Source organism: Nerophis ophidion, linkage group LG09 (assembly GCF_033978795.1).
Source record: "Nerophis ophidion isolate RoL-2023_Sa linkage group LG09, RoL_Noph_v1.0, whole genome shotgun sequence".
Taxonomy (NCBI): domain Eukaryota; kingdom Metazoa; phylum Chordata; class Actinopteri; order Syngnathiformes; family Syngnathidae; genus Nerophis; species Nerophis ophidion.
In genome coordinates, this window is record NC_084619.1 from 47,936,032 (window position 1) to 47,958,668 (window position 22,637).

Sequence of the window (22,637 nt, forward strand, 5' to 3'; positions counted from 1 at the left end):
CCTATAAAATCCATACTTGTTTTGTGGAAATCTGATCAGTGGCACACCTAGTATTGAATGAAATTATCATTGACATTTATTGATTGTGATGCATGAATTTTTTAAATGGGAATGGAGTTATTTATTTTAATATGTAAGAAAATGTTAACTGCGTGCATATTTTTAATCTATCTGCTAATTTGTGTTTTTGGCAGACTTTGAACTGCATTTACGCACCTAATGGGGCAAAGTTGTGGAGTCCCTCTGCATTGTCCGGCTCGGATGTCATCATTCGGCCTTTAAGGTTGCCGTCTGACGCCTTTCCAGGACCAGAATCTAAGAACTTCATGATGGTGGACACCATGCTGCGCGCTGTGTTCACAATTGCCCGAGTGCTGGTCACCATGTTGTTACAAATCAGCTGCACACCACCTAGTTAGAAAAAGAGTGATACATGTCAACAGGATGACATCAATTGAATTAATTGATCCTAATGTAGCAGTGTGTATACGTACCCATGTCATGGAATGCTTTGAGAGCCTCACTCGTATCCAGTACCCGGAGAATGAACCACAAAAGAGGCTCAGACAGCTGACAAGTGGAAAGAGACCCCTTAAGAATGGAAATAAACAAAATAAAACATTTTCAAAAACTAAATGTATGCCAAATTAAGTGTGTTATGTCCACCTGTCGACCCATGTATCCACAGGCCATGTATGTGAGGATGGGCTGCAACATGACTTGCACAGAGGTGGCTTTCTTGCTAAGGGTAGTGAGGATGGTGAAAAGGCCATCACCCACCGAAATGGCATCCAGACCCCCGTGAAAGTTTTCATGTTTTGTTAGGTGAAGACCACTGGCTCCTAAAGAACAAAGAGTGTGGTTTTAAAAAGGCAGAATATACCATGAATAATGATCTAAAGCTATGTGTCCAAACATTGCCACCGATGGCCACATACACGCCTATACAAACCAATCCAATGATTAGGGTTTATAAGGATTCATTAGACCATATAAACGACAAAATCAGATAACGAAAAATGTTATTACCTTTGTGGAAAATAAACAACTAAATAAATAGTAATTTTTTCCACACATAATAAATTCATATTTTCGGTGCCCCGACTTGTCTGCATGCAAGACTGGACTCTCACAATATTAACCGTATTCACTCGGCATCCATTGTACTGGACACCCAAAGGTTTCACATTGTTCCAATTGGGTTGAGTTTTTTCTTGTTCTGATGTAGGATCTGAGCCGAGGATGTCGTTGTGGCTTGCGCAGCCCTTTAAGACATTTGTGATTAAGGGCCATATACGTAAAGGTATATAAAAGTGCTATAAAAGTAAACTTTTAATGCCGATCACAAACACTGATCCTGTCTGACTGATATTTATTTTTGGTCCCCCGGCAGCTAATTATGTATTATCATACATAGCGTGGAGCTGCACTCCGAAATAGTAATTACGTCCATTACAAAAGATATACTGCTTTTACTGGTTTCTTTAGTATCGTTATCAAGTATGGAGACGAGGCTGAACATGTTACACACTGAGAACAAGCCAGATGCAGACATGCTAATAGTTGAGCTAAATGCTAAAATAGTTTGAAACGACACCCAGAAATAAGTGGTAAGTAAAACTTTAAGAAGCGTAGCTGGATCCACGTTAGAGCAGAAAGTAAGCAGATATTAACAGGAAATTAAAGTAGATTAATAAGAGTTAGAGAGACGATAATATAAAAACAACTGTTGGTGAGTCAACATTGTCACTGTCAGTGTACACGACGGAGGAATGCAAATCGATCCATGAATTGTAGGTTTCGATACGAGAGGTAGTTTCTATATTGAAATCGATAAGAGTGGCTAAATATTTTTATTTTCGCAGTGCAGTAATTTTTGTTGTCCTTTTTGTTATTGTTTTAAATGATTCCTTGGACGCGGGAGAACTTTGAGATCCAAAACCAAATTAATTTAAATTTATGCTTTATTTTGTTTAGTTATTGCTTAAAACTAACTTTGTTTTGCTCAAACAATTGTATGTAACAATAGAAAAACGAACTAGTTAAAATATTGTGTTGCTATTGTTACACTAATAATTAGGGATGTACAGTACAGGCCAAAAGTTTGGACACACTACACAAATATGAATAGCAGCAAAGTAGAAAACCGTCAACATTGTGGCTCAGAGAGTGAATGCAGGCTGCAACACGTAAACTAGCTAGATGATGCTAACTATGCTCTAACTAGCAAGATTATTTTAGAGTCCGTGGATAACCTGTACTTGATTGCTGATAAGAAAACAAACTCTGAATGTCATTAAAACAATTAGCCCCATCTTTTGACACTTCTCCTTTGACTTTTGTCCTGACATGCTACAATATTTCACCAAAAAAATGTTGAAGTGATAGTTTGACGCTTGTTAATTAATGTTTCCGTAATTTCCGTGTTTTTGTGGACATATCACATGCACGTATGCTGACTTTTTCATGTCACCTTAAACCTTTCTTGTGGTCTTCAGATGCGGGCTGTTTTTTTGTTTTCAGAATAAGACGTGGGCCAACAAAAGACACTCTAGACACCCTAATCTACATTAAGGAGTCAAAATTCACGAGTGCGGACTGCAAATTAGGTAATTGTTGCTGTGATTGTCAAAGGAAATCCTGCACATTGTCAGCATGCAGTTCTTACCTATAATCATGGCCATGGCGCTGCTGTTGCATTGACCGAGGGCAGACAAGATCTGACTCATTATCTGCTGATTAGCGAGGACCAGATCAGCCACTCCAGCAGACGGTCCCTGACTGGATGACGATCCTCCGGCCACACTTTCTTTGCTGCCACAGACTTTCTCTTCGTCTGACACACTGCTATCGGCTGCTCCGCTGCAAGCCGTTGATATCCGACCACTGAATTCTCTGTCCCCTGACAGAGGAAACTGCACGAGCACGTTGACCAACTTAAGGAGGTCGAACATCAGCTGATCGCGTGTGGTTTCACCGCAGACGGCTTTTGCATCTCCAGGGCGAATGATGTTGGCAAAAAGGCCTCCAAAGCAGGCTCGAGCTCCCACAGAGCTGTCCGAGCCGCTGCGTGAGACCACTTTGTCGGCGCAAGTGATGTAGTGGTGAACCAGGAACGTGACAGACTCGATGACTGAAGAGATCGTGGACACGGAGACCACCTCGAAGTTCTGCTCCAATGTAAACTCCAACAGCTTTACCTGTGCATCCAGAGGACCCTGACCCGACTGGAACGGACCCCTGAAGTATCAATATGTCAAATTAGCTCCCAAATTACAAGCAGAATTCATCAAGTATTCATCAATTCAAAGCATCCTGCTTACCTTTCTGTGGACAGGATGTGCAGAAGTTTTAAGAGGAACTCGCTGAACATTTGTGGACAGGTGGAAGAAAGGTGCACCTGCAAGCGACTCAGAAACTCGTGCAAAGCTTGAGTGGCAGTGGGTCCCACTTGAGAGCTGTGTTGGTTAGTTCCACTGGTGTTGCTGCCCGACAGGAAGCGCACCAGAACATGGACCAGCGTCAGATCGGACACCATCTGCTGCGCAGTGCTTTCCGGTGAACTCATCCCATTACTGGAGGCTGAAGGTTCATAAATATGTGGTTTGACAAGAGATATTGCTATTACATTTTATCTACTTTTAGACTGGAGCACAAAGTTGTAATTACAGCAACATAGAAGTCGCTGTACGCATGCCAGCATGTAGTATGTTAGCATGTACCAGCGGTGGTAAGTGGACACACAGAATGCATGCGGACAATAAAGAAAGCATCCTTGACAATAATCGTACAGTAATCCCTTGTTTATCGCTGTTAGTTGGTTCCGGGTATGACCGGGGTAGATTAAATCCTGTCAAGTGAGATTTATTTTATATTTTCACAGCAAGAGCTTAAAAAAACCTTCTAAATACATGTTTGTGTTATTATGAGGGCTCCATTACACTCGTAAATGCAGATCTGTATGCTGTCTGAAGCTGAGCCAATCAGTGGCCACGATACTAAACGGCACAATGTCTGATTGGATTGACTCCTCCAATGGCCAAGAGTAAGTAGTATTGAAATGTTTAGTTAATTTAGACAATTTAAGCCTTGAAAATGAAAGAAGAAGATGCTTCGCAAACTTTAAAGTGCAATGTGGCGATTGACAACAAAATGTATTTTCGAAATGTTTTAAATTACCATATTTTCCGGACCATAGGGCGCACCGGGTTATAAGGCGCACTGCCGATGAGCGGGTCTATTCAGGTCTATTTTCATACAAAAGGTGCACAGGATTATAAGGCGCATTAAAGAAATCTTTTTTTTTTTTTTTTTCTAAACTGAAAACACTTCCTTATGGTCTACATAATATGCATTGTTGGTTCTTTGGTCAAAATGTTGCATTAATTTATGTTTTACAGATCATCCTTAAGTCGCTTTCTGACAGTTGCTTGAGGATGCGCCGTTTTGTAAGCGGTCCTTTTCACTTGGCTCACCTTCGACAGCGTCTTTTCCCTATCATCTTTGTTGTACCGGTGCAGCGTGCAAGGGCGGGAGTCGAAGAAGTACTAGGAGCTAACTGTTTTAATGACATTCAGACTTAACTTAAATCAATAAAGGAGCAATATCTCCTCATCGTGGGTCACTCGTGCAACAACACGTACATTTGTCCCGTGAAAAACCGTCCGACCGGAATGCAAATAACTAAAGTTCCGTGGACGAATTATGTAAACCCACTACACCAATAGTTTTTAGCGCTTTCATAGCGAGTCTACTGACAATAGTTGACAATATAAGTTACAACATTCTGCTACTTTATATTTGAAATGGCAACAGCGGAGGATGAGTGCCCTATAACAAAAAGATAGTTGAAAAAGACTAAGCTTATCGACTATGCGGTCGGAAGGGGCTACAAAAGCAGACGCGTGCAAATTTTCAGGACTTATGCAGATCCCAATTACAGATCACATGTCCCAAAAGGTAAGAAGGGTTGGTATTGCATAATATTGCAAAACCAAACGCCAAATAATATGTATGCTAATGGGTGCCATTTTGTGGTCATTATACACACACCATAATACTCGTATGTCTGACTACAGTAGCCGTAATGCTCTGACAATCCATCAAAAGGTGCAGCTTCATAGCTTACCAAGGTCGTACTAAAAAATGTTGACAGATTTTTGAGTGCCGTGTCTTATGCTCTATAGCAGGGGTCGGCAACCTTTACCACTCAAAGAGCCATTTCGACCCGTTTCACAAATAGAAGAAGACAATGGGAGCCGCAACTATTCTCGCCAATATCTGCTGGTGGTCACCCAGATGACAAGAATAAGGGCATGCTATGAAGCCATTGCCTTAAACACCTTCTACAACATATACAAACTGCTTGCAAGTCCAGCAACATGTTGTAAGAGGCTTCCGCAGATGCACGCACACGACTGGAAGGCATACTGGGTGACACAGAGTACACTGACGGTTGGGATATAAACAACTTTAACACTCCTACTAATATGCGCCACATTGTGAACCCACACAAAAGAGGAATGACAAACACATTTCAGGAGAAAATCCTCACAGTAACACAACACAACAAATACCCAGAATCCTTTGCATCCACGACAAACCCTGACTATGTTATACACCCCGCGAGCACCAAACCCTGCCCACCTCAACCACGTAGGGAGGGGCGTGAATGGCGGGCGTGATGACGTTCAAGAGGACGCAAATAGCATTCCGTGAATCCGGCGGGCGCGATGACGTTCAAGAGGATATTAAGAGTAATATAATCACGGCACGCCCTTTATATGTGAAAATTGGAGAACGTTGACTCCGGGTGATGTCCGGGAGAGGCATTGAATTCCGGAATCTCCCCACAACAATCTGGGGGGTCGGCGATTGTGCAGCTGAGCCGCATCAGAGTTGCCAAAGAGCCGCATGCGGCTCCGGAGCCGCGGGTTGCCGACCCCTGCTCTATAGACTCAATAGATAATTTAAAGTTTTGGTGATGTTTACTGACATCTTACAGTCTATACATATCTCTTATTTGTGAATGCTACTATTGGTCACACTTATCATTACACTAGGTACCAAATAATATAGTTCCGGGGTCCGTATGCAGAACCAAAATTATTCCGTACATTAGGCGCACCGGGTTATAAGGCGCACTGTCGATTTCCATCCATCCATTTTCTACCGCTTATTCCCTTTCGGGGTCGCGGGGGGCGCTGGCGCCTATCTCAGCTACAATCGGGCAGAAGGCGGGGTACACCCTGGACAAGTCGCCACCTCATCGCAGGGCCAACACAGATAGACAGACAACATTCACACTCACATTCACACACTAGGGCCAATTTAGTGTTGCCAATCAACCTATCCCCAGGTGCATGTCTTTGGAAGTGGGAGGAAGCCGGTGTACCCGGAGGGAACCCACCCGAGCCTGGATTTGAACCCAGGACTGCAGGACCTTCGTACTGTGAGGCAGACGCACTAACCCCTCTGCCACCGTGAAGCCCCACTGTCGATTTTTGAGAAAATAAAAGGATTTTAAGTGTGCCTTATAGTCCGAAAAATATCGTAATGGCTGTTAGCGAAGGAGTAAAAAAAATGTAGGTTTGTAGTTATTTTCATAATTCTCAGTGATTAATTGTTAACATTTCAACATATTGGACAAGGGTTTTGCCGATACAAATATGTTGGTACCAGTACTGGTACCAAAATGTATTTCAATACTTTTCAAAACAAAGGGAACCATAAACAAATGTCATTATTTATTTTAACTAAAAATCTTATATGATATAATAAACATATTTTCCTTATTGCAAACAAAGAACAATTTTGTCAACAAATAACAGTGAACTGTAAACATGTCTTTCAGTAGTAAGTAAGCAAACAAAAGCTCCTAATATGGCTACTGATGCATTAACCTATGTCATTTCTGAATGTAATATTTTGTCAAAATTATGAGGCAAAATCTGTAGAAAATTGATTGGTAATCTACTTATGAAATTACTGTTAATATCTGCTTACTTTCTGTTTTAACATGTTCTATTTACACTTCTGTTTAAATGTAATAAGCACTTATTCGTCTGTTTGGATACTTTACATACGTTTTGGTTGATACTACAAATTTGAGTATTATTCCAATACCAACTAGTTACAGGGTCATACAAAAGATTTTGAGACAATTAAAACATATCGATGTAATCATTGTTGTATCGACTATATACAGCTCTAAATGTTTATTCATAGCTGTATGTAGAAGTGGCTGGTTGTATCCGCTGCTTTAATGTCTTTAATGTCCTTTGTCTTCTTTGATGTTTGATGTTTCCCTCTTACACACATGTAAGGGGGATGTGTACTTTGGCTATGAGTTGCTGTTGTTTTTTTCCCTTGGTCTCAGTCTGGACCCCCTCTCCAGGGCCCAGGCTTAGACCAATTTTTTATTTTTATTTTAATATTCTATTTTTTTCTCCCATTCCCCCCTATTTGTTTACCTGTATCTCACCTTTTTTGTAAGGGGCACTGGAAGCCGGCAGACCCGTCAGCAATCCTGTTCTGTCTCCCTGTAATGTTTGTCTAATCTTGAATGGGATTGTGCTGAAAATTTTTGTTTTCCTGAAGGAATAAATAAAGTACTATCTAATCTAATCTAATCTAGTATTTGGTATTGTTTTAGATGATGTCTGTGTCGAGCCAGCCATGGCATCTGTTCACATTGAGGAGCTCTAGCTTGCTATAAGCGGTTAGCTATTGTATCCTCTTACAGTGTGTAGTGAAGCATGTTTAGTAGGGGTGTCGAAAAAAAAAACTTTTTTGAATGAATCACAATTCTTATTTGTACCGATTCTTAATCAATTTAAAAATAAAATTTAAAAAAAGAACAAAAAATTACCGTACAACCCTATAATGGACTCAAACATTTCCATGCAAAAGAAAAGGCTTCACCAAGCGACAATGGAGCTTTTAGTACAACATTCTCGATGCTAAAAGAAGTAAGAGTACAATACTGACCATGGCAGGGCATGTTGGTCATAAGGGTCAATGAATGCAGCACCAGGCACCATGTTCTCAGAGAAGTGTTTGGGTACCAGGCCAGCACAGAGAGGAAACTGCTAATGGATGCTGGACACACGAACACACAAACACACACGCATATGCACGCACGCACACACACACACATACATACATACAAACACTAGATTACTCTACTATCATATGCACACACTACTAGCAGCTTAAATTCACAGGCCATGACTGTGTGAATTTCTGACCTTGGTTAAGTGGAATGGTGGGGACTCGGCTTGAATTAAACAGGAAGATGTCGGATCCATTATCTTCATTGCCACTTGAGCTTGTGTTGAGACTGAGCGTAATCCACAATTGCAGGAGGGACTCCAACTGAGAGAAGACACGTTTGGATGTGATCACAACTGCACTTCTTGAAATATTCTAAAAAGAGCATTTGGAGAGTGAAAACGTAGTGCAAACCTGAACATGGTGAACTTGCAGCATGGAGAAGAGTTTGTTAAAGCAAGCACTCAGCATGGGAATGGAAGAGGGCTGGACTATGAGGGTGCTGCCAGGAGGAGACGCACTGCCATGGAGAGCCCTCAAAAGAGAGTCGTCTGTGCCGTTGTTGGTCTGGCAGGCTAGAAAAGAAGGCAGGACATAGGATTCCTTATTAGAATGCAATATGACTGCTAAAAACCAACTACTAGAAGACTCAAACATTGCATTTTTGTGTGTGTGTGTGTATATATATGTATATATACCTATATAATAGGGCTGTCAAGGTTTACGCGAGCGATAATAAGGAGTTAACTATAAATTTCAATTACGGCACAAATTTTTTCCAGAGCCCAAAAAAGTCTGTAGGTACTCTGGAATGCCCTACCGGAAACAGTTAGAGATGATACATCAGTAGAAGCATTTAAGTCCCATCTTAAAACTCATTTGTATACTCAAACCTTTAAATAGACCCCTTGTTAGACCAGTTGATCTGCAGTTTCTCTTTTCTGCTCTGTCCCCCTCCCCTGCATGGAGAGGTTATCAGGTGATCACGAATGAGCCTACCCGTCGGGACCTGGGGTGGACAACTCCTTTGTGCATCAGTTGGTGATGTCTACGCTGCTAACTTGTCTCCATTCAAAAGAATGGCCTCCCAACGGACTGGTCTTTCACAATTCGAAGTACATCCGCAGCTAATAACGACTTTTGAAAAATGAGGGTAATAAGTAATTTTTTTGTTCTTACTGCGTATTTTTTTTGCTTTTATTGCACCGTCGAGTGTGTGTTAAGAGTTTCTACTGGTCACGAAACACTGCAGAAATGTAGTAGCTGACTGCGTCAAATACGACCGCAAAATTATACTTTCACGAAATGCAAAGGCGTTTTTTCTGCTTTGTTGCATATATTAGCTGGAATATGTTTGGAAGATGACATGTATTATTTTGCTTTTTATCATCAGAAAAACTAACGTCAAAACGACAGCAAAAATGACTGCTACCGTCCTTGGTAGCAGTCATGGGGTTTGTTGTTTAGTTGGCCATAATCTCTTTATACACGACTCTGCTACTGCGGCACAATTATCGCCCACTTGTGGTGAAACCTTATAAGTTCCTTACACAAATTTCTATCTTTGTGAAATTTTTGATGGTGAGTGGGAGTATTGGGTGGGATGCAACTTGACTGCATTGGTGCCAATATCGCCCACTTGTAGTGAAAAATTGCAACAGTCATAATTTCCTTCCGCATCCTCCAATCTTCCTGAATTTTTGGGTGATGAGTCGGGGTGTCTGATGGGATTCAACTGCATGTTCATTTCGGCACCATTATCGCCACCTTATAGTGGAAAATAATAATAGTCATAACCTTCTTGGACATGCTTCGTTCTTCCTGAAGTTTTTTGGTGATGAGTATTTCTGTGTGGAGTTTGTATGTTTTCCCCGTGACTGCGTGGGTTCCCTCCGGGTACTCCGGCTTCCTCCCACCTCCAAAGACATGGACCTGGGGATAGGTTGATTGGCAACACTAAATGGTCCCTAGTGTGTGGATGTGAGTGTGAATGTTGTCTGTCTATCTGTGTTGGCCCTGTGATGAGGTAGCAACTTGGCTAGGGTGTACCCTGCCTTCCGCCCGATTGGAGCTGACCCCGCGACCCCGAAAGTGGGAAGCAGTAGAAAATGGATGGATGGATGGAGTCAGGTGTCCGAGGGACGCAACTACATGTTAAATTCGGCACCATTATCGACACCATGTGAAGAAAAATTGCGTCAGTCATAATTTCCTTCCACATGCTCCCATCTTCCTGAAATTTTTGGTGGTGGATCAGGGCATCGGGAAGAAAGTGACCCCAAGTGTCTTGCACACCGGCAGACTCGTGTGAACCCCGCGGTTCAATGGGAGAGAGGACCAGCCAAACGCTACTCACAGCTTTAATCTCTCTATTGTAGCTTGTAGCTTTAATGGACGCTACACGGGTCTAAAAATAGTTAAGCTACACAAATCGGTACTGGTTCAAAAAGTAGCAACGCTACAGTCACACTACTTGGAAATGCAATCAAACTACGAAAACATTTTTAGGAATCAATTAAAACAAGTTTTTAAGGTCATCTTGGCGCTTGCTTACTTGTACATAAACATCAGCAGCTAAGAAGAGCTTTTGTAACCTGTAAACCATTTTTTAAATGTTTTATTATAATTTATATACCAAATAATATATTGCGAGAATCTGTTTGAATCAGGATTTGTATTGAATTGATTCTGAATCGAATTGTCGCCCCAAAAATCAGTGTTATAAGATTCACATCCCTTTAACAAGGGGAACTGCACTTTTTTGGGAAATTCTGCTCACTGTTCACTATCATTATGAAAAACAAGACGACGGATGAATAATTTTTTTCATGCATTCTAACCCGTAAATAAAAGCCTGCTTACAACATAGCATATGAGAGGTTGCTTCCTTACTCCTTGGAAGTTAATTGTAGATCATATATCTTGCCTCTCACCAGGACAGGAAAAGGCTAATAAGTATGTATTCGACCAATTTAGTCCACTTTGACATCAAATTTAGATCTAGGAATGGTGAGAACGTCACAAAAAGTTGCTAGGCCGTTAAATGTCTTTCTCTGAATAAATACACGTTGAATAAATTAATATTAAACTAAACTAAGAAGTCAGGATGATGGTGTGTTGCTAAATGTTTTTATACTACATTACCTAAAAGGCTTATCACCATGGACAGTAACAGAAAGTAGAGCTGAGCCAAGCGTGAGGACAAAAATTGTGCCATTAGAGCAATAAAGACCCACAAGTGTGTATCTGAAATTTAATGTTTTGAGGAGCGATTGTGTTACAGCTGGCTCTGTTCTGCGCGCGCTGTCGATTTATCAAACCCCACACACTTGCTATCGAAAAGCTAGGAGAAGCATTGTAGTTGTTGCCTCTTCTTCTGTCCAGGCAGTGTTGGTTCAGTCCCACTCAGCACTGGTGTGAGAGTGGATGTGTGTTTGTCTAGCTGTGTCCTGTCATTAATATGTCATTTGGTGCTGTGGTTACCTGCGGATGAGCCTGACGTAAGCGCCTGTAGGATGGAATCGGCTTGGAATGTTGCCATCATTTTCAGCATCAATTCAGCCTGCTGCTCCAAGCCCACCTCAAGACGAGCATCCAGTGCTGAGGACACCGAGTGGGTCAAACACAAATTCCGAGGTATCTTACATATAAACGTTAGTTAAAGTTAAAGTATCAATGATTGTCACACACACATTAGGTGTGGTAAAATTTGTCCTCTCCTTGTTCACCCCCTTGGACGTGAGAGGAGCAGTGAGCAGCAGCAGTGGCCGCGCTTGGGAATCTTTTTAGTGACTTAACCCCCAATTCCAACTCTTGATGCTGAGTGCCAAGCAGGGAGGTTATGGGTCCCATTTTTATAGTCTTTGGTATGACTCGGCCAGGGTTTGAACTCACAACCTACCAATCTCAGGGCGGACACTATAACCACTAGGCCACTAAGTAGGTTAAAAAAAAAGAAAAACAGAAGAATTTAATCTGCTCACCTTGGGAAACTGAGACTGTAAGACTTTGTGACCCAGGCTTCTCAACTGCAACAGGTGGTTTGGAGACTGGAATACCAACCCCTCCAATAAATGGAGTGTACCCATACGTGCCGTAATCAGAACCCCAGTAGTCGTACCAGGTGCTGCTTATAGGCTGTAAGAACACATTGTGATGATATGACAAAAATCTTCACCACACTAAGACAATAAACACAAAACATACCTTGAACACTTTAGCAGCAAGTGGATCCTTTTCCAAATCAATATCTAAAGGATCAATATCAACATCCATCAGGTCTTGTAGCAAGTCAAAGTCTATGTCTTTATCTTTTTCCAAAGATGACAAAGGTGGAGGCACTTGGAAGAACAAAAAAAGCTTCAATATTATTTATGGTAACACAGCAGTGAATTATGCAAACAAGTGTTTTTCATATTGTTTTTAGTCCATTAGACCTGAGTTGTTTGACTGGGCTTCTAATTCTGAAGTCATAAGGTCATCACGCAGAACATTCAGCCACTAAAGTGCCTTTTCTGCTCAACAATGCAAGTAAATAATAATTAGGGGTGTCCTGATCCAATATCGGCTATCAGTCTAACATCAGTCAAAAATAAAAACAGGTATTGAACTGCATCTGAAACATCCGATACAAGAACAGCAACACAAGTCTCTTCCAGTTAACTTACCATACAGACAACAATTTGTCTTAATTTGAAAGTCTTTAAAGAGTTTTACTTATAATCACTGTAAAACCAAACATAAACCTATATATTGTCAATATACTGTAATTTACAGGGGATACATAATGTCTATGTGACATTCAAACGTAAAAGAAATGCATTAAAACAACTGCAATGCTAATTTACATTAGATATGCGATATACTGTACGTCCTAATTAGTATTCCCAATTTTACAGAACATTTCAACACCTCCAAATTTGATTATCAAAAATAAAAATAAGATGCATGTTAAAATCAAACAGCTAATAAGTACAATACTAACAATAACAATCCAATATTAACAAAAAACACGACAACTTCGAGAGAGCACAGTAACGTGGCAGCCATCCGCGCCATGATCTTCATATGAAAACAAGAGGGAGAAAATAAAGAACACGAAGGAATAGAAGACATTAAAGGAACACAGCACTGATGGAACCAACTGGCACTTCGGGGGAGCCATTTCTACACACAACTAACTACAAAACAAAAACAAAAAGCAAAAAGCACTTCTATTCAGCATTTGGATCTGACATCGATATAGGTATTGGCCAATTGTCAATATATATATCGTATCAGAAGTGCAACAGTTGTATCGGGACACCCCTAATAATATTAATGATGATAGTGATAATTATAGAATTTCACCAATTTGAAGGCTCTGTACCAAATATAATCTATATATGAATACCAGTACCGTCACACTCTAAAGTATGAAAAACACATATACTGTATTTGAACCTGTGTGTTTAACATTAACTAGGACAGCGTTGACATCTATGAAACTATGATAATATTGGGAGTGTGTGGCACGTGTCCGCTTTTAAACACTGTGACAGTCCCAGAAGTACCTGCAATGATGTCGGGCACCAGGGCCTCGTCAATGCTCTCCACTAAGGGGATCTGTGTTGGCTGAGGCAAGGGGTCATCTGTATCGACACCGACAGACGAGGACGATGCTCCGGCCTCCTCAGCAACAGAAACTTCATCCATAATGTCCAGAGACCCTGGAGTCAGCAGTTCACCTGAAACAACACTCAGTGTTATTTTGAATTACAGTCATTGGTTTTGTGTTTTACAAACACAAAATACAATGAGACAAATGAGCTAAAAATAGCCACTTCCTAACATCTTGTGTCATATATCATAATGGATATCTATTGTGTCTGTATATCAATTAGGGCTGTGAATCTTTGGGTGTCCCACGATTCGATTCAATATCGATTCTTGAGGTCACGATTCGATTCAAAATCGATTTAAAAGGATTCTCTATTCATTCAATACATTGGATTTCAGCAGGATCTACCCCAGTCTGCTGACATGCAAGCAGAGTAGTGGATTTTTGTAAAAAGCTTTTATAATTGTAAAGGACAATGTTTTATCAACTCTTTGCAATAATGTAAATTTGTTTTAACTATTAAACGAACCAAAAATATGACTTCTTTTATCTTTGTGAAAATATTGGACACAGTGTGTTGTCAGGCTTATTAGATGCGATGCAAGTGTAAGCCTCTGTGACACTATTGGTCTTTTTTCTTATTTTTATAAATGTCTAATGATAATGTTAATGAGGGATTTTTAATCACAGCTATGTTGAAAATATAACTAATATCAATACTGTTGTTGATAATATTCATTTTTGTTTCACTACTTTTTGTTTGTTCTGTGTCGTGTTTGTGTCTCCTCTCAATTGCTCTGTTTATTGCAGTGTTTATTGCAGTGTTGCTGGGTCAGGTTTGGTTTTGGAATTAGATTCCATTTTTTCTGGTATTACTGTGTTTTGTTTTTTTGGATTGATAAAAAAAAAAAATACAAATAATAAAAAATTTTAATTAATTTTTAAAAAATTAGAATCGATTCTGAATCGCACAAGGTGAGAATCGCGATTCATATTCGAATCGATTTTTTTCCACACCCCAAATATCAATCATGATATATGACACAAGATGTTAAGTTGCTATTTTTAGCTCATGTGTCTCATTGTATTGTGTGTCTGTAAATCCACAAAACAAACATTGCAAATGTAGGTACACATAAATGCCCTACTTTTATTGTAGTTAGTTATATTTTTATGTACATTTTATACTTATTAATTTCAATATTGTTTCTGTATCGTTAAAAAATGTACTTAAAAGTTATCCAGAGCCTGTGTAGTTTTTATTGTGCCACTAACTACTTTAGAGAAGGGGAAATTCCAAATAGTGATGTCACTGTCAAAGCATGAGGGTATGGAATGTTTTGTAATGAAAACACAAGCCAAATTAAATTAATGTTTTCATACAGTATTTCGGAATATTTTTTTTGTAAATTTGAAGTATAATGTGTGTGAATGGTGTCTGTCCTTCTGTGTTGGCCCTACGATGAGGTGGCGACTTGTCCAGGGTGTACACTGCCTTATGCCCGATTGTAGCTGAGATAGGAACCAAAGGGAATAAGCGGTAGAAAATGGGTGAATGGTGTCTGTCTATCTGTGTTGGCCCTGTGATATAACCTGCCTTCTGCCCGAGTGCTGCTGGGATAGGCTCCAATTCCAGCTGATGTAGTATCGAATCAATATCTGTATCGGCCAATACTCAAGACAGTATCGTATTGAAAGTGAAAAAGTTGTATTGTGATACTTTTACCAAAAAATAACTCGGTAGTTGGACCAGGACATAGATAGGTTGTTAATATAAACATGGTACACTGTTTCATTAACTGACTGGTGGGAATGAGGGTCACATTGACGATATGACATGTCCAACTTGGACACTATTGGGTGAGTCATGGGTTTGTTCTTGCAAACAAAACATTTAGCAAGTAACCTCACGTGTACATTTTAGCCTGGCTGTGGATGTGAATGTTTAAAATGTAGTGTGTACATGTCTCAAATTTCAAATGAATAAGAACAAAGAGAAAAGCAACACACCTGCCAAGATGTCCTGTAGCATGCAGGTGAGGGAATACTGAGCCCAGGCACCCCCCCAGGAGATATCTCCCCGATTGAAGTCTGTTCCTACTAGCAGGAGAAGTAGGCGCTCCAACTGCTGCTCAGACACCACCTCAGATAGGTGGATTGTAGGTCTGGTGGCGTTAGCTATCCTTGCAAGGACCTTAAAATATAAAAGGATTCCGGGATTAGTCAACTAATTGATCACATTTTCTTGTATGCCAACAGAGAAAACCAATTCATGTAAAACAAAACAGTACCTTGCAGACAAACAGCAAAAGGTCTGCGTGACAGGTAAAGTCCATGGACAGGAGAAACAGGGCTAGCTTCTGCACCACTGAGATGCAGCACTCGTGGGACAATGTAAAAGGCAGCGGCTCAACCTCTGGTGTTTCTTTGGCTGTTGCAGACTCCGTGTCCAACGTAGAGCGGGGCCATTCAGCTGTCCGCCGGAGACGGATTAGGTCTTTAAAGTGCTTAAGAAACAAGGTATGTCAATTGTAAAATACATGAACTTTCTCAAAGCATTGATCAGATTTGTTTTATTACAACGTAACAAGCTTCCTACCTTGGATGTAGCTTGCTTGAGCTTTGCCTGCTCCACAAGTAGTTTGTAGGAGGAACCTTTGTTGCTTTGGATCTTCTCTTTCTCAATTTGCTCCACTAAAGCTTTTTGTTTGGCTTTCAATAGATTTAACTGCTACAGAGAAAAGGGCATCATGAATAACTCTGCTGCAGGACAACATCAAACAAGTGCATAATATACTGCACTTCCTAATACAGTGTTTCTTTACTCAACTGCATAGTGCACCAAACACCTATTTGGTATAAAGCTCTATGTATAACAGTTTAATAAAGATCAATTGGGGCTGCTGTCAACAATATATATCTTAGTGCTATCAAACGCTAACTCCCTAAAATATGATTAACGTTTTTTTCGAACTACAAGTCACACTTTTTTTTTCCAGAGTTTGGCCGTGGGTGCGACTTATACTCTGGAGCGGCTTATGTGTGAAATTATTAACACACTACCGTAAAATATCAAATAATATAATATTTAGCTCATTCACGGCGCGGCACCGCTGCTACCCACTGTTCCCGCCCACTGCTCCCCTCACCTCCCAGGGGGTGATCAAGGGTGATGGGTCAAATGCAGAGAAAAATTAGGCCACACCAAGAGTGTGTGTGACAATCATTGGTACTTAAGCTTTAACTTTAAGAGACTAGACGTATAAGATTTCATCGGATTTAGCGATTAGGAGTGACAGATTGTTTGGCAAACTTATAGCATTTTCTATATGTTGTGGTTATTTGAATGACTCTTACCATAATATGTTACGGGAACATACCAGGCACGTTAGCAGTTGGTTATTTATGCGTCATATAACGTACACTTATTCAGCCTGTTGTTCACTATTCTTTATTTATTTTAAATTGCCTTTCAAATGTCTATTCTTGGTGTTGGGTTTTATCAAATAAATTTCCCCCAAAAATGAGACTTATACTCCAGTGTGACCTAGATATGTTTTTTCCCTTTGGTGCTAGCGGGGTGTATAATATAAGCAGTAAGAGTCATGGATGCATTGCATTCTGGGTAACTGTTATGTTGCGTTTATGTGTTACAGAGCCGATGTTCTCCAGAAATGTGTTTGTCATTCTTGTTTGGTGTGGGTTCACAGTGTGGTGCATATTAGTAAGAGTGTTAAAGTTCTTTATATCACATTGACTTTCAGTGTAACTGGTGTGGCTGATGAACAAGACCCCTGGTTTACACAATAGTACAAGCAAAAATAACACTTTATAATGTGTAATTTCATTATATATTTCAAAAGAGTTTTGCGACTCCCATTGTCGTTGTGAAATGGGTCAAAATGGCTCTGAGTGGTAAATGCCTCCGCCATTTTTAAAATGACGACAGGGGAAACGTGATCTGTAACGTCACAAATTTGACCCGGCGGTAATAGTAAGCATGCGCTAATAATTTTGGGAAGCAAGTTTGACCCGGCAGCAGTTCAAGGTAGGCGTATATTACATGCCCGGCGGCAATTCAAGGAAATACGGTAACTTTAAAAACAACTCACTATTTGGACACAAATACAATTTTATTGTCAGCAAATCTCTTGACTGCATATCATCAATTTGTTCAAAGCTTGGCAACAGTTTTATTTAAAGTCCAGTCAGGGTGTATTCTGAAAAGAATTTTGCCAGTGAGCACAGCAGTCAGTCTCCTCACGCATCTTTGCACTGACAAGCATTCACCTGACCATTGACCGTGTAACAATCTGTGCGACCACCTTTCAGGTAATTAGGGACGTTATTCTGGCTCCATATGAGCCATGTTGTTGTCATTTGAATATTTAAAAATGTTTAGCATATTTTGTTTTTATTTGCAAAGAGTTTTAAAATATTTCAAAACGGGGGGTTTACATACATCACTTTCTGATCATGTGACGTCATGCAGGATCACTTCCGGTCTTGAAGTAACAGCATGGTTGGGAAACAGACTGCAAGCTGGCATTGTGCACAATTTTTGGCTTCTGGAGAGTACATTTGTATATGTAATTGTCCTAATATTAATCCCTATGATGGACATTATGCCCCCCCAAAAAATGTATGTCCAGTCTTTACTGCATCTTTACAAATAATTGGGTAAAGTTAGTAACTTGATGTTTTTTCTGGTTAAACTATTTCTTAAGATCTTTCAAACAAGCACCTAAATGTCTCTGCGTACCGTATTTTTCGGATTATAAATCGCAGTTTTTTTCATAGTTTGGCCAGGGGTGCGATTTATACTCTGGAGCTACTCATGTGTGAAATTATTAACACATTACCGTAAAATATCAAATAATATTATTAATCTCACTCACATAAGAGACTAGGCGTATATCAGCAATGGTCACACACACACACGTCAACCAATAGAAATTTGGCGGAGGCGGGACTCTGACGTAAACGACGTACCGGTAGAAGAGGAAGTTGCGCATTGTCTACCTTTGGAGTTGGCAGAGTTGTTTAGAAGTGACACCGAGGAAGAAGATTTCATCGGACTTAGCGATTAGGAGTGACAGATTGTTTGGTAAATGTATAGCATGTTCTATATGTTATAGTTATTTGAATGACTCTTACCAAAATATGTAACGTTTACATACCAGGCACGTTCTCAGTTTGTTATTTATGCGTCATATAACATACACTTATTCAGGCTGTTCACTATTCTTTATTTATTTTAAATTGCCTTTGAAATGTCTATTCTTGGTGTTGGATTTTATCAAATAAATTTCCCCCAAAAATGCAACTTATACTCTGGAGCGACTTATATGTTTTTTTCTTCTTTATTATGCATTTTCGGCTGGTGCGACTTATACTTCTGAAACGACTTATAATCAGAAAAATACGGTACTCATGTGAAAAAGCGGTGCGTAACGTGTGAAAGAATAATAAACACACCTTGTTAACTAACTATCTTTAATAGCAGACGCCGACTAACCATCCCTCCGACCCCACAAGTTTAAATCGGAAATAGGCACTTCTTACTTCTTTAAATGAGGCTGGAGGTGGCTGTAGTGATCTGTTTTGATTGATTTATTAATTGATTGAAACTTTTATTGTTAGATTGCACAGTTCAGTACATATTCCGTACAATTGACCACTAAATGGTAACACCCGAATAGGTTTTTCAACTTGTTTAAGTCGGGGTCCACGTAAATCAATTTATGGTAGTGAATAAAACCAATACATATTTTAGTATGAACTGCAATGATTCACGGAAAAAAAAAATGCTCGACTCACATATGCGTCTTTTGAAAAACCTCCACCTTGTACGAAGATATCCGCTGATGTAACATTAACAACGTTACAATTGTTGGCAAATCCCAAACAGCTTGTTCGGAACAAGGTTAAAATGTTTAATTAATATCTCTGTGATGTTTTGAATTCAAAATATTTATGTGTAGGTGTGTTGAATATGAAATGTGTCCTGTACACTACAGGATATCTCAGGGGGATTGAGTTGTAAAGGAATGAGACACATGTACCTGCTTGTGGTGGACCAGTTGCTTGCGAATCTTGCGGGAGTAAAGTCTGTCAAGGCTGCTGCTACTGCCTTTAGCTACCCTACTGTTGTTCTGAGACTGAAGGCTGTTGTTTATAAAGCTCCACTGAATTCCTGGGTAAGAGGAAAAAAAACAACTATTTTTCTACAATGGCTGAGGAAGCTCTTGGGACTCCTAAAATAAGTACTCTTTAAATATTATAACATATACATACATACATATTAAAATATGTGCTGTATGTTAAATAACAAAATGAATGATATAGTGACATTTATACACGCTCATGTACCTGTAGAAGATCTTTCTCTCTCTTTGCCTCCAAGATGTTTCTTCCCACCTGAAGCTTCATCTTCTGAACTTGTCACGTAATCCAAAAGTCTGGAAACTAGCATCACCACCCAGCTGATCATTGGGATATCCAGAACACCTGCAAACACACACACGCAGACACAGTCAGTCAGAGGAACAAATAACATTGCATTTAAAATCAAAAGATATACAAGTCAATTCAAGTTACACAAAAATTACAAACTGAAGCTGTAAGAATTACTGTGAGCTACTGGTCAGCCTGCCCGTGATTGGTGAAGTACCTTCAGTCCTGTGTAGTGCTGCAGCTTGCGGTTGCTGCAGTGGAGACAACAGACTGTCCAGGAGGTTCAGGAGACCCTCCAACACGCCACTGTTGCTCAGTGATCTTTGGCCAAGGCAGGATAGCAGCATGAACACTCTGAGATAGACGCAGATGGAAAAACAACATTAATACAGTAGAATTTTCAAATGCCATATTATTCAGGGTGTAACAATTAATTTTAAGAATGATTCGATCCGGAACGATACAGTGCGATAAAATCCATTCAGTAACCTTTTAGCAAAAAAAATCAACCAGTCTGACTGTGGAATAAATACAGGATACTAGACACTGCAGGTAAAGTTTCCTAAATTCCTGTTATTTCTTGTAATGGAATTATGTATAAATTAACTATGGGTACATAGAAGAAGGTAAACAACAATTAATGGCCAATGTGTTCACATCTTATTTGCATAAAGTACAACCAATACTTTAGGTTGAATTACAAAGCGGAAACCTTTTCTGCTCACATTTTCAACATTCAAGCAATTTTCAATAAAAGTACAGTTGCCAACATTTTAGCAGTAGATTTACCTGCTAAAACCATACAGTTTCTGTTCTCCACCCAAGCGTCGCCAATGACGTTAGGGTGGAGAACAGATGTTACCTGTTGATGTTGCTGGCCCCTCGCTCTCTAATTTCCATAGCCTCCTTGTTTCTGATTAGATGACTATGCCGTGGCTGCCGTGTTGTGTTGTGGAAGTTGGTGTGTCGCCGTAACTTGCTGCGATGTCATGTGGTGGTCGCGTCTTTTGTGGCTGTAAGTTGTGTTGTTGCTTTAATTAATTGGGTTGTGTCGTTTGTATTTGTTGTGGCTTTTGTAATCATGCTGTAGCTGAAAATGTTTGTGTTTTAATTTAGGATATTGTCTTGTGATGTTTGTGTTTGTTGTGACCTTTCTCAGCTACCATAGTTATCCACTATTCTTATTTTGATGATGCCAGAGATAAATGTATCTGTCGATAAATAGATCAATCGTTACACCCCTACAAACTATTCTTCATACATATGATCCTGTTTTTTGGGTTAATTATATATATACCTTGACAACCTATGTAGCACATGTGCAGTGCAACAAATCTCAGTACAGGCCACTCGGACTGGCAGACTGACAACCAAAATCGATTGCTATCAAATTCACTTGTGACTTTGTCCAGGAACAATGAGAATGGTGGATAAAGTATTTGGTTTTCCTACATTTGTGCAAATCGCGGTAACTCACCTTTTGAGTTTTTTTGGGATATTAGCTGTCTATTGGCTAATTACTATGCTTTTGGTTGAGGGCAAAAAATTTAGTTACAAGCATCCCCAGCGAATATCACGGTGAGTAACGTAAGATCCAACCAAAACATCAGGTCTTCCTCACTAGCATTAGCAAAGAAAGAAAGAAAATGAGTGTGAAGGACAGTGCTGAGAAGAAGTGGATGATATTCAGTGAATTATAGAGATAAAAAATTAAAATCATGACAAAGCGTGTAGCGAGCAAACTTGGTGAAGCAGTTGGGAGTGTAGCACTGCTCGGCTGCACCACACTGAAGCAGAATGAGTCGATAATGCCAGCCAAGAATGTTAAAATGATATCTAACCGGCAAACATTTATCCATGAAAATATGTCAAAGCTACTGATGGTGTGTTTAGCGGTAAAACAGCTGTAATAAGATACTGTAGACTGCTGTAGTAGTTTAGACAATTTTATTGTATTTCATTCAATATTTTTATAAATTTGTTTCAAGGCATGTTACATGTTAAAATTGTGACTTTTTTGGTGGTGGACGGGACAAGCACCGATTACATTGATTTCAATTAGGGCTGCGTTGACTACTTCATTTTTTATATTGATGTATTTGTATTATTTCAATGTCAAAAAAACAACATTAAAAGTAGCAGGCAAACCTACTGTTGATGCAACTTGAAGAGATGTTGGTTGCACTTTATCATTAATATTAACAATAGCAGGTAAATTTATCGATTACAATTTTGGTTTACTCCACTTATATTGAAAATGATAGCAGAAAGTGTTTCCTCTAGTTCCTTTACCCTTAAGTGTAGGTTATTTAAATAGGACTCACTCAAGCAAGATGTTGATGCCTTGGCCATTATTTGTTGTTTACTTTGTCGTTGGTTTTAATATTCCATTACATACTCTATTCCGTGACAAGAAATACCAGGAATATAGGAAACTTCAGCTGCAGTGTCCAGTATCCTGTATTTATTTCACAGTCACACTGGTTGACTAATTTTTGCTGAAAATTTACTGAATCGATTTCGACTCATT

General features: G+C 39.7%; 1 protein-coding gene across 3 annotated transcripts in view; it reads right to left on the bottom strand.

The window, feature by feature from the left end:
• birc6 (baculoviral IAP repeat containing 6) overlaps positions 1-22,637 on the bottom strand; it is a 191,471-nt gene that overhangs the window by 93,936 nt on the left and 74,898 nt on the right. For 2 of the 3 annotated variants that reach the window (XM_061911095.1, XM_061911093.1), the window contains 18 exons: positions 20,325-20,461; positions 20,024-20,161; positions 19,717-19,847; positions 16,251-16,382; positions 15,943-16,158; positions 15,662-15,845; positions 13,605-13,778; positions 12,259-12,392; positions 12,036-12,189; positions 11,536-11,652; positions 8,467-8,627; positions 8,250-8,376; positions 7,990-8,100; positions 3,324-3,582; positions 2,669-3,240; positions 667-842; positions 495-591; positions 217-411 (listed from right to left, as the gene is read on the bottom strand). In XM_061911095.1, the coding sequence (XP_061767079.1) occupies positions 217-411; positions 495-591; positions 667-842; positions 2,669-3,240; positions 3,324-3,582; positions 7,990-8,100; positions 8,250-8,376; positions 8,467-8,627; positions 11,536-11,652; positions 12,036-12,189; positions 12,259-12,392; positions 13,605-13,778; positions 15,662-15,845; positions 15,943-16,158; positions 16,251-16,382; positions 19,717-19,847; positions 20,024-20,161; positions 20,325-20,461 (3,215 nt within the window). The remainder of the gene's footprint in view (positions 1-216; positions 412-494; positions 592-666; positions 843-2,668; positions 3,241-3,323; positions 3,583-7,989; positions 8,101-8,249; positions 8,377-8,466; positions 8,628-11,535; positions 11,653-12,035; positions 12,190-12,258; positions 12,393-13,604; positions 13,779-15,661; positions 15,846-15,942; positions 16,159-16,250; positions 16,383-19,716; positions 19,848-20,023; positions 20,162-20,324; positions 20,462-22,637) is intronic. The other variant, XM_061911094.1, reaches the window with a different exon arrangement.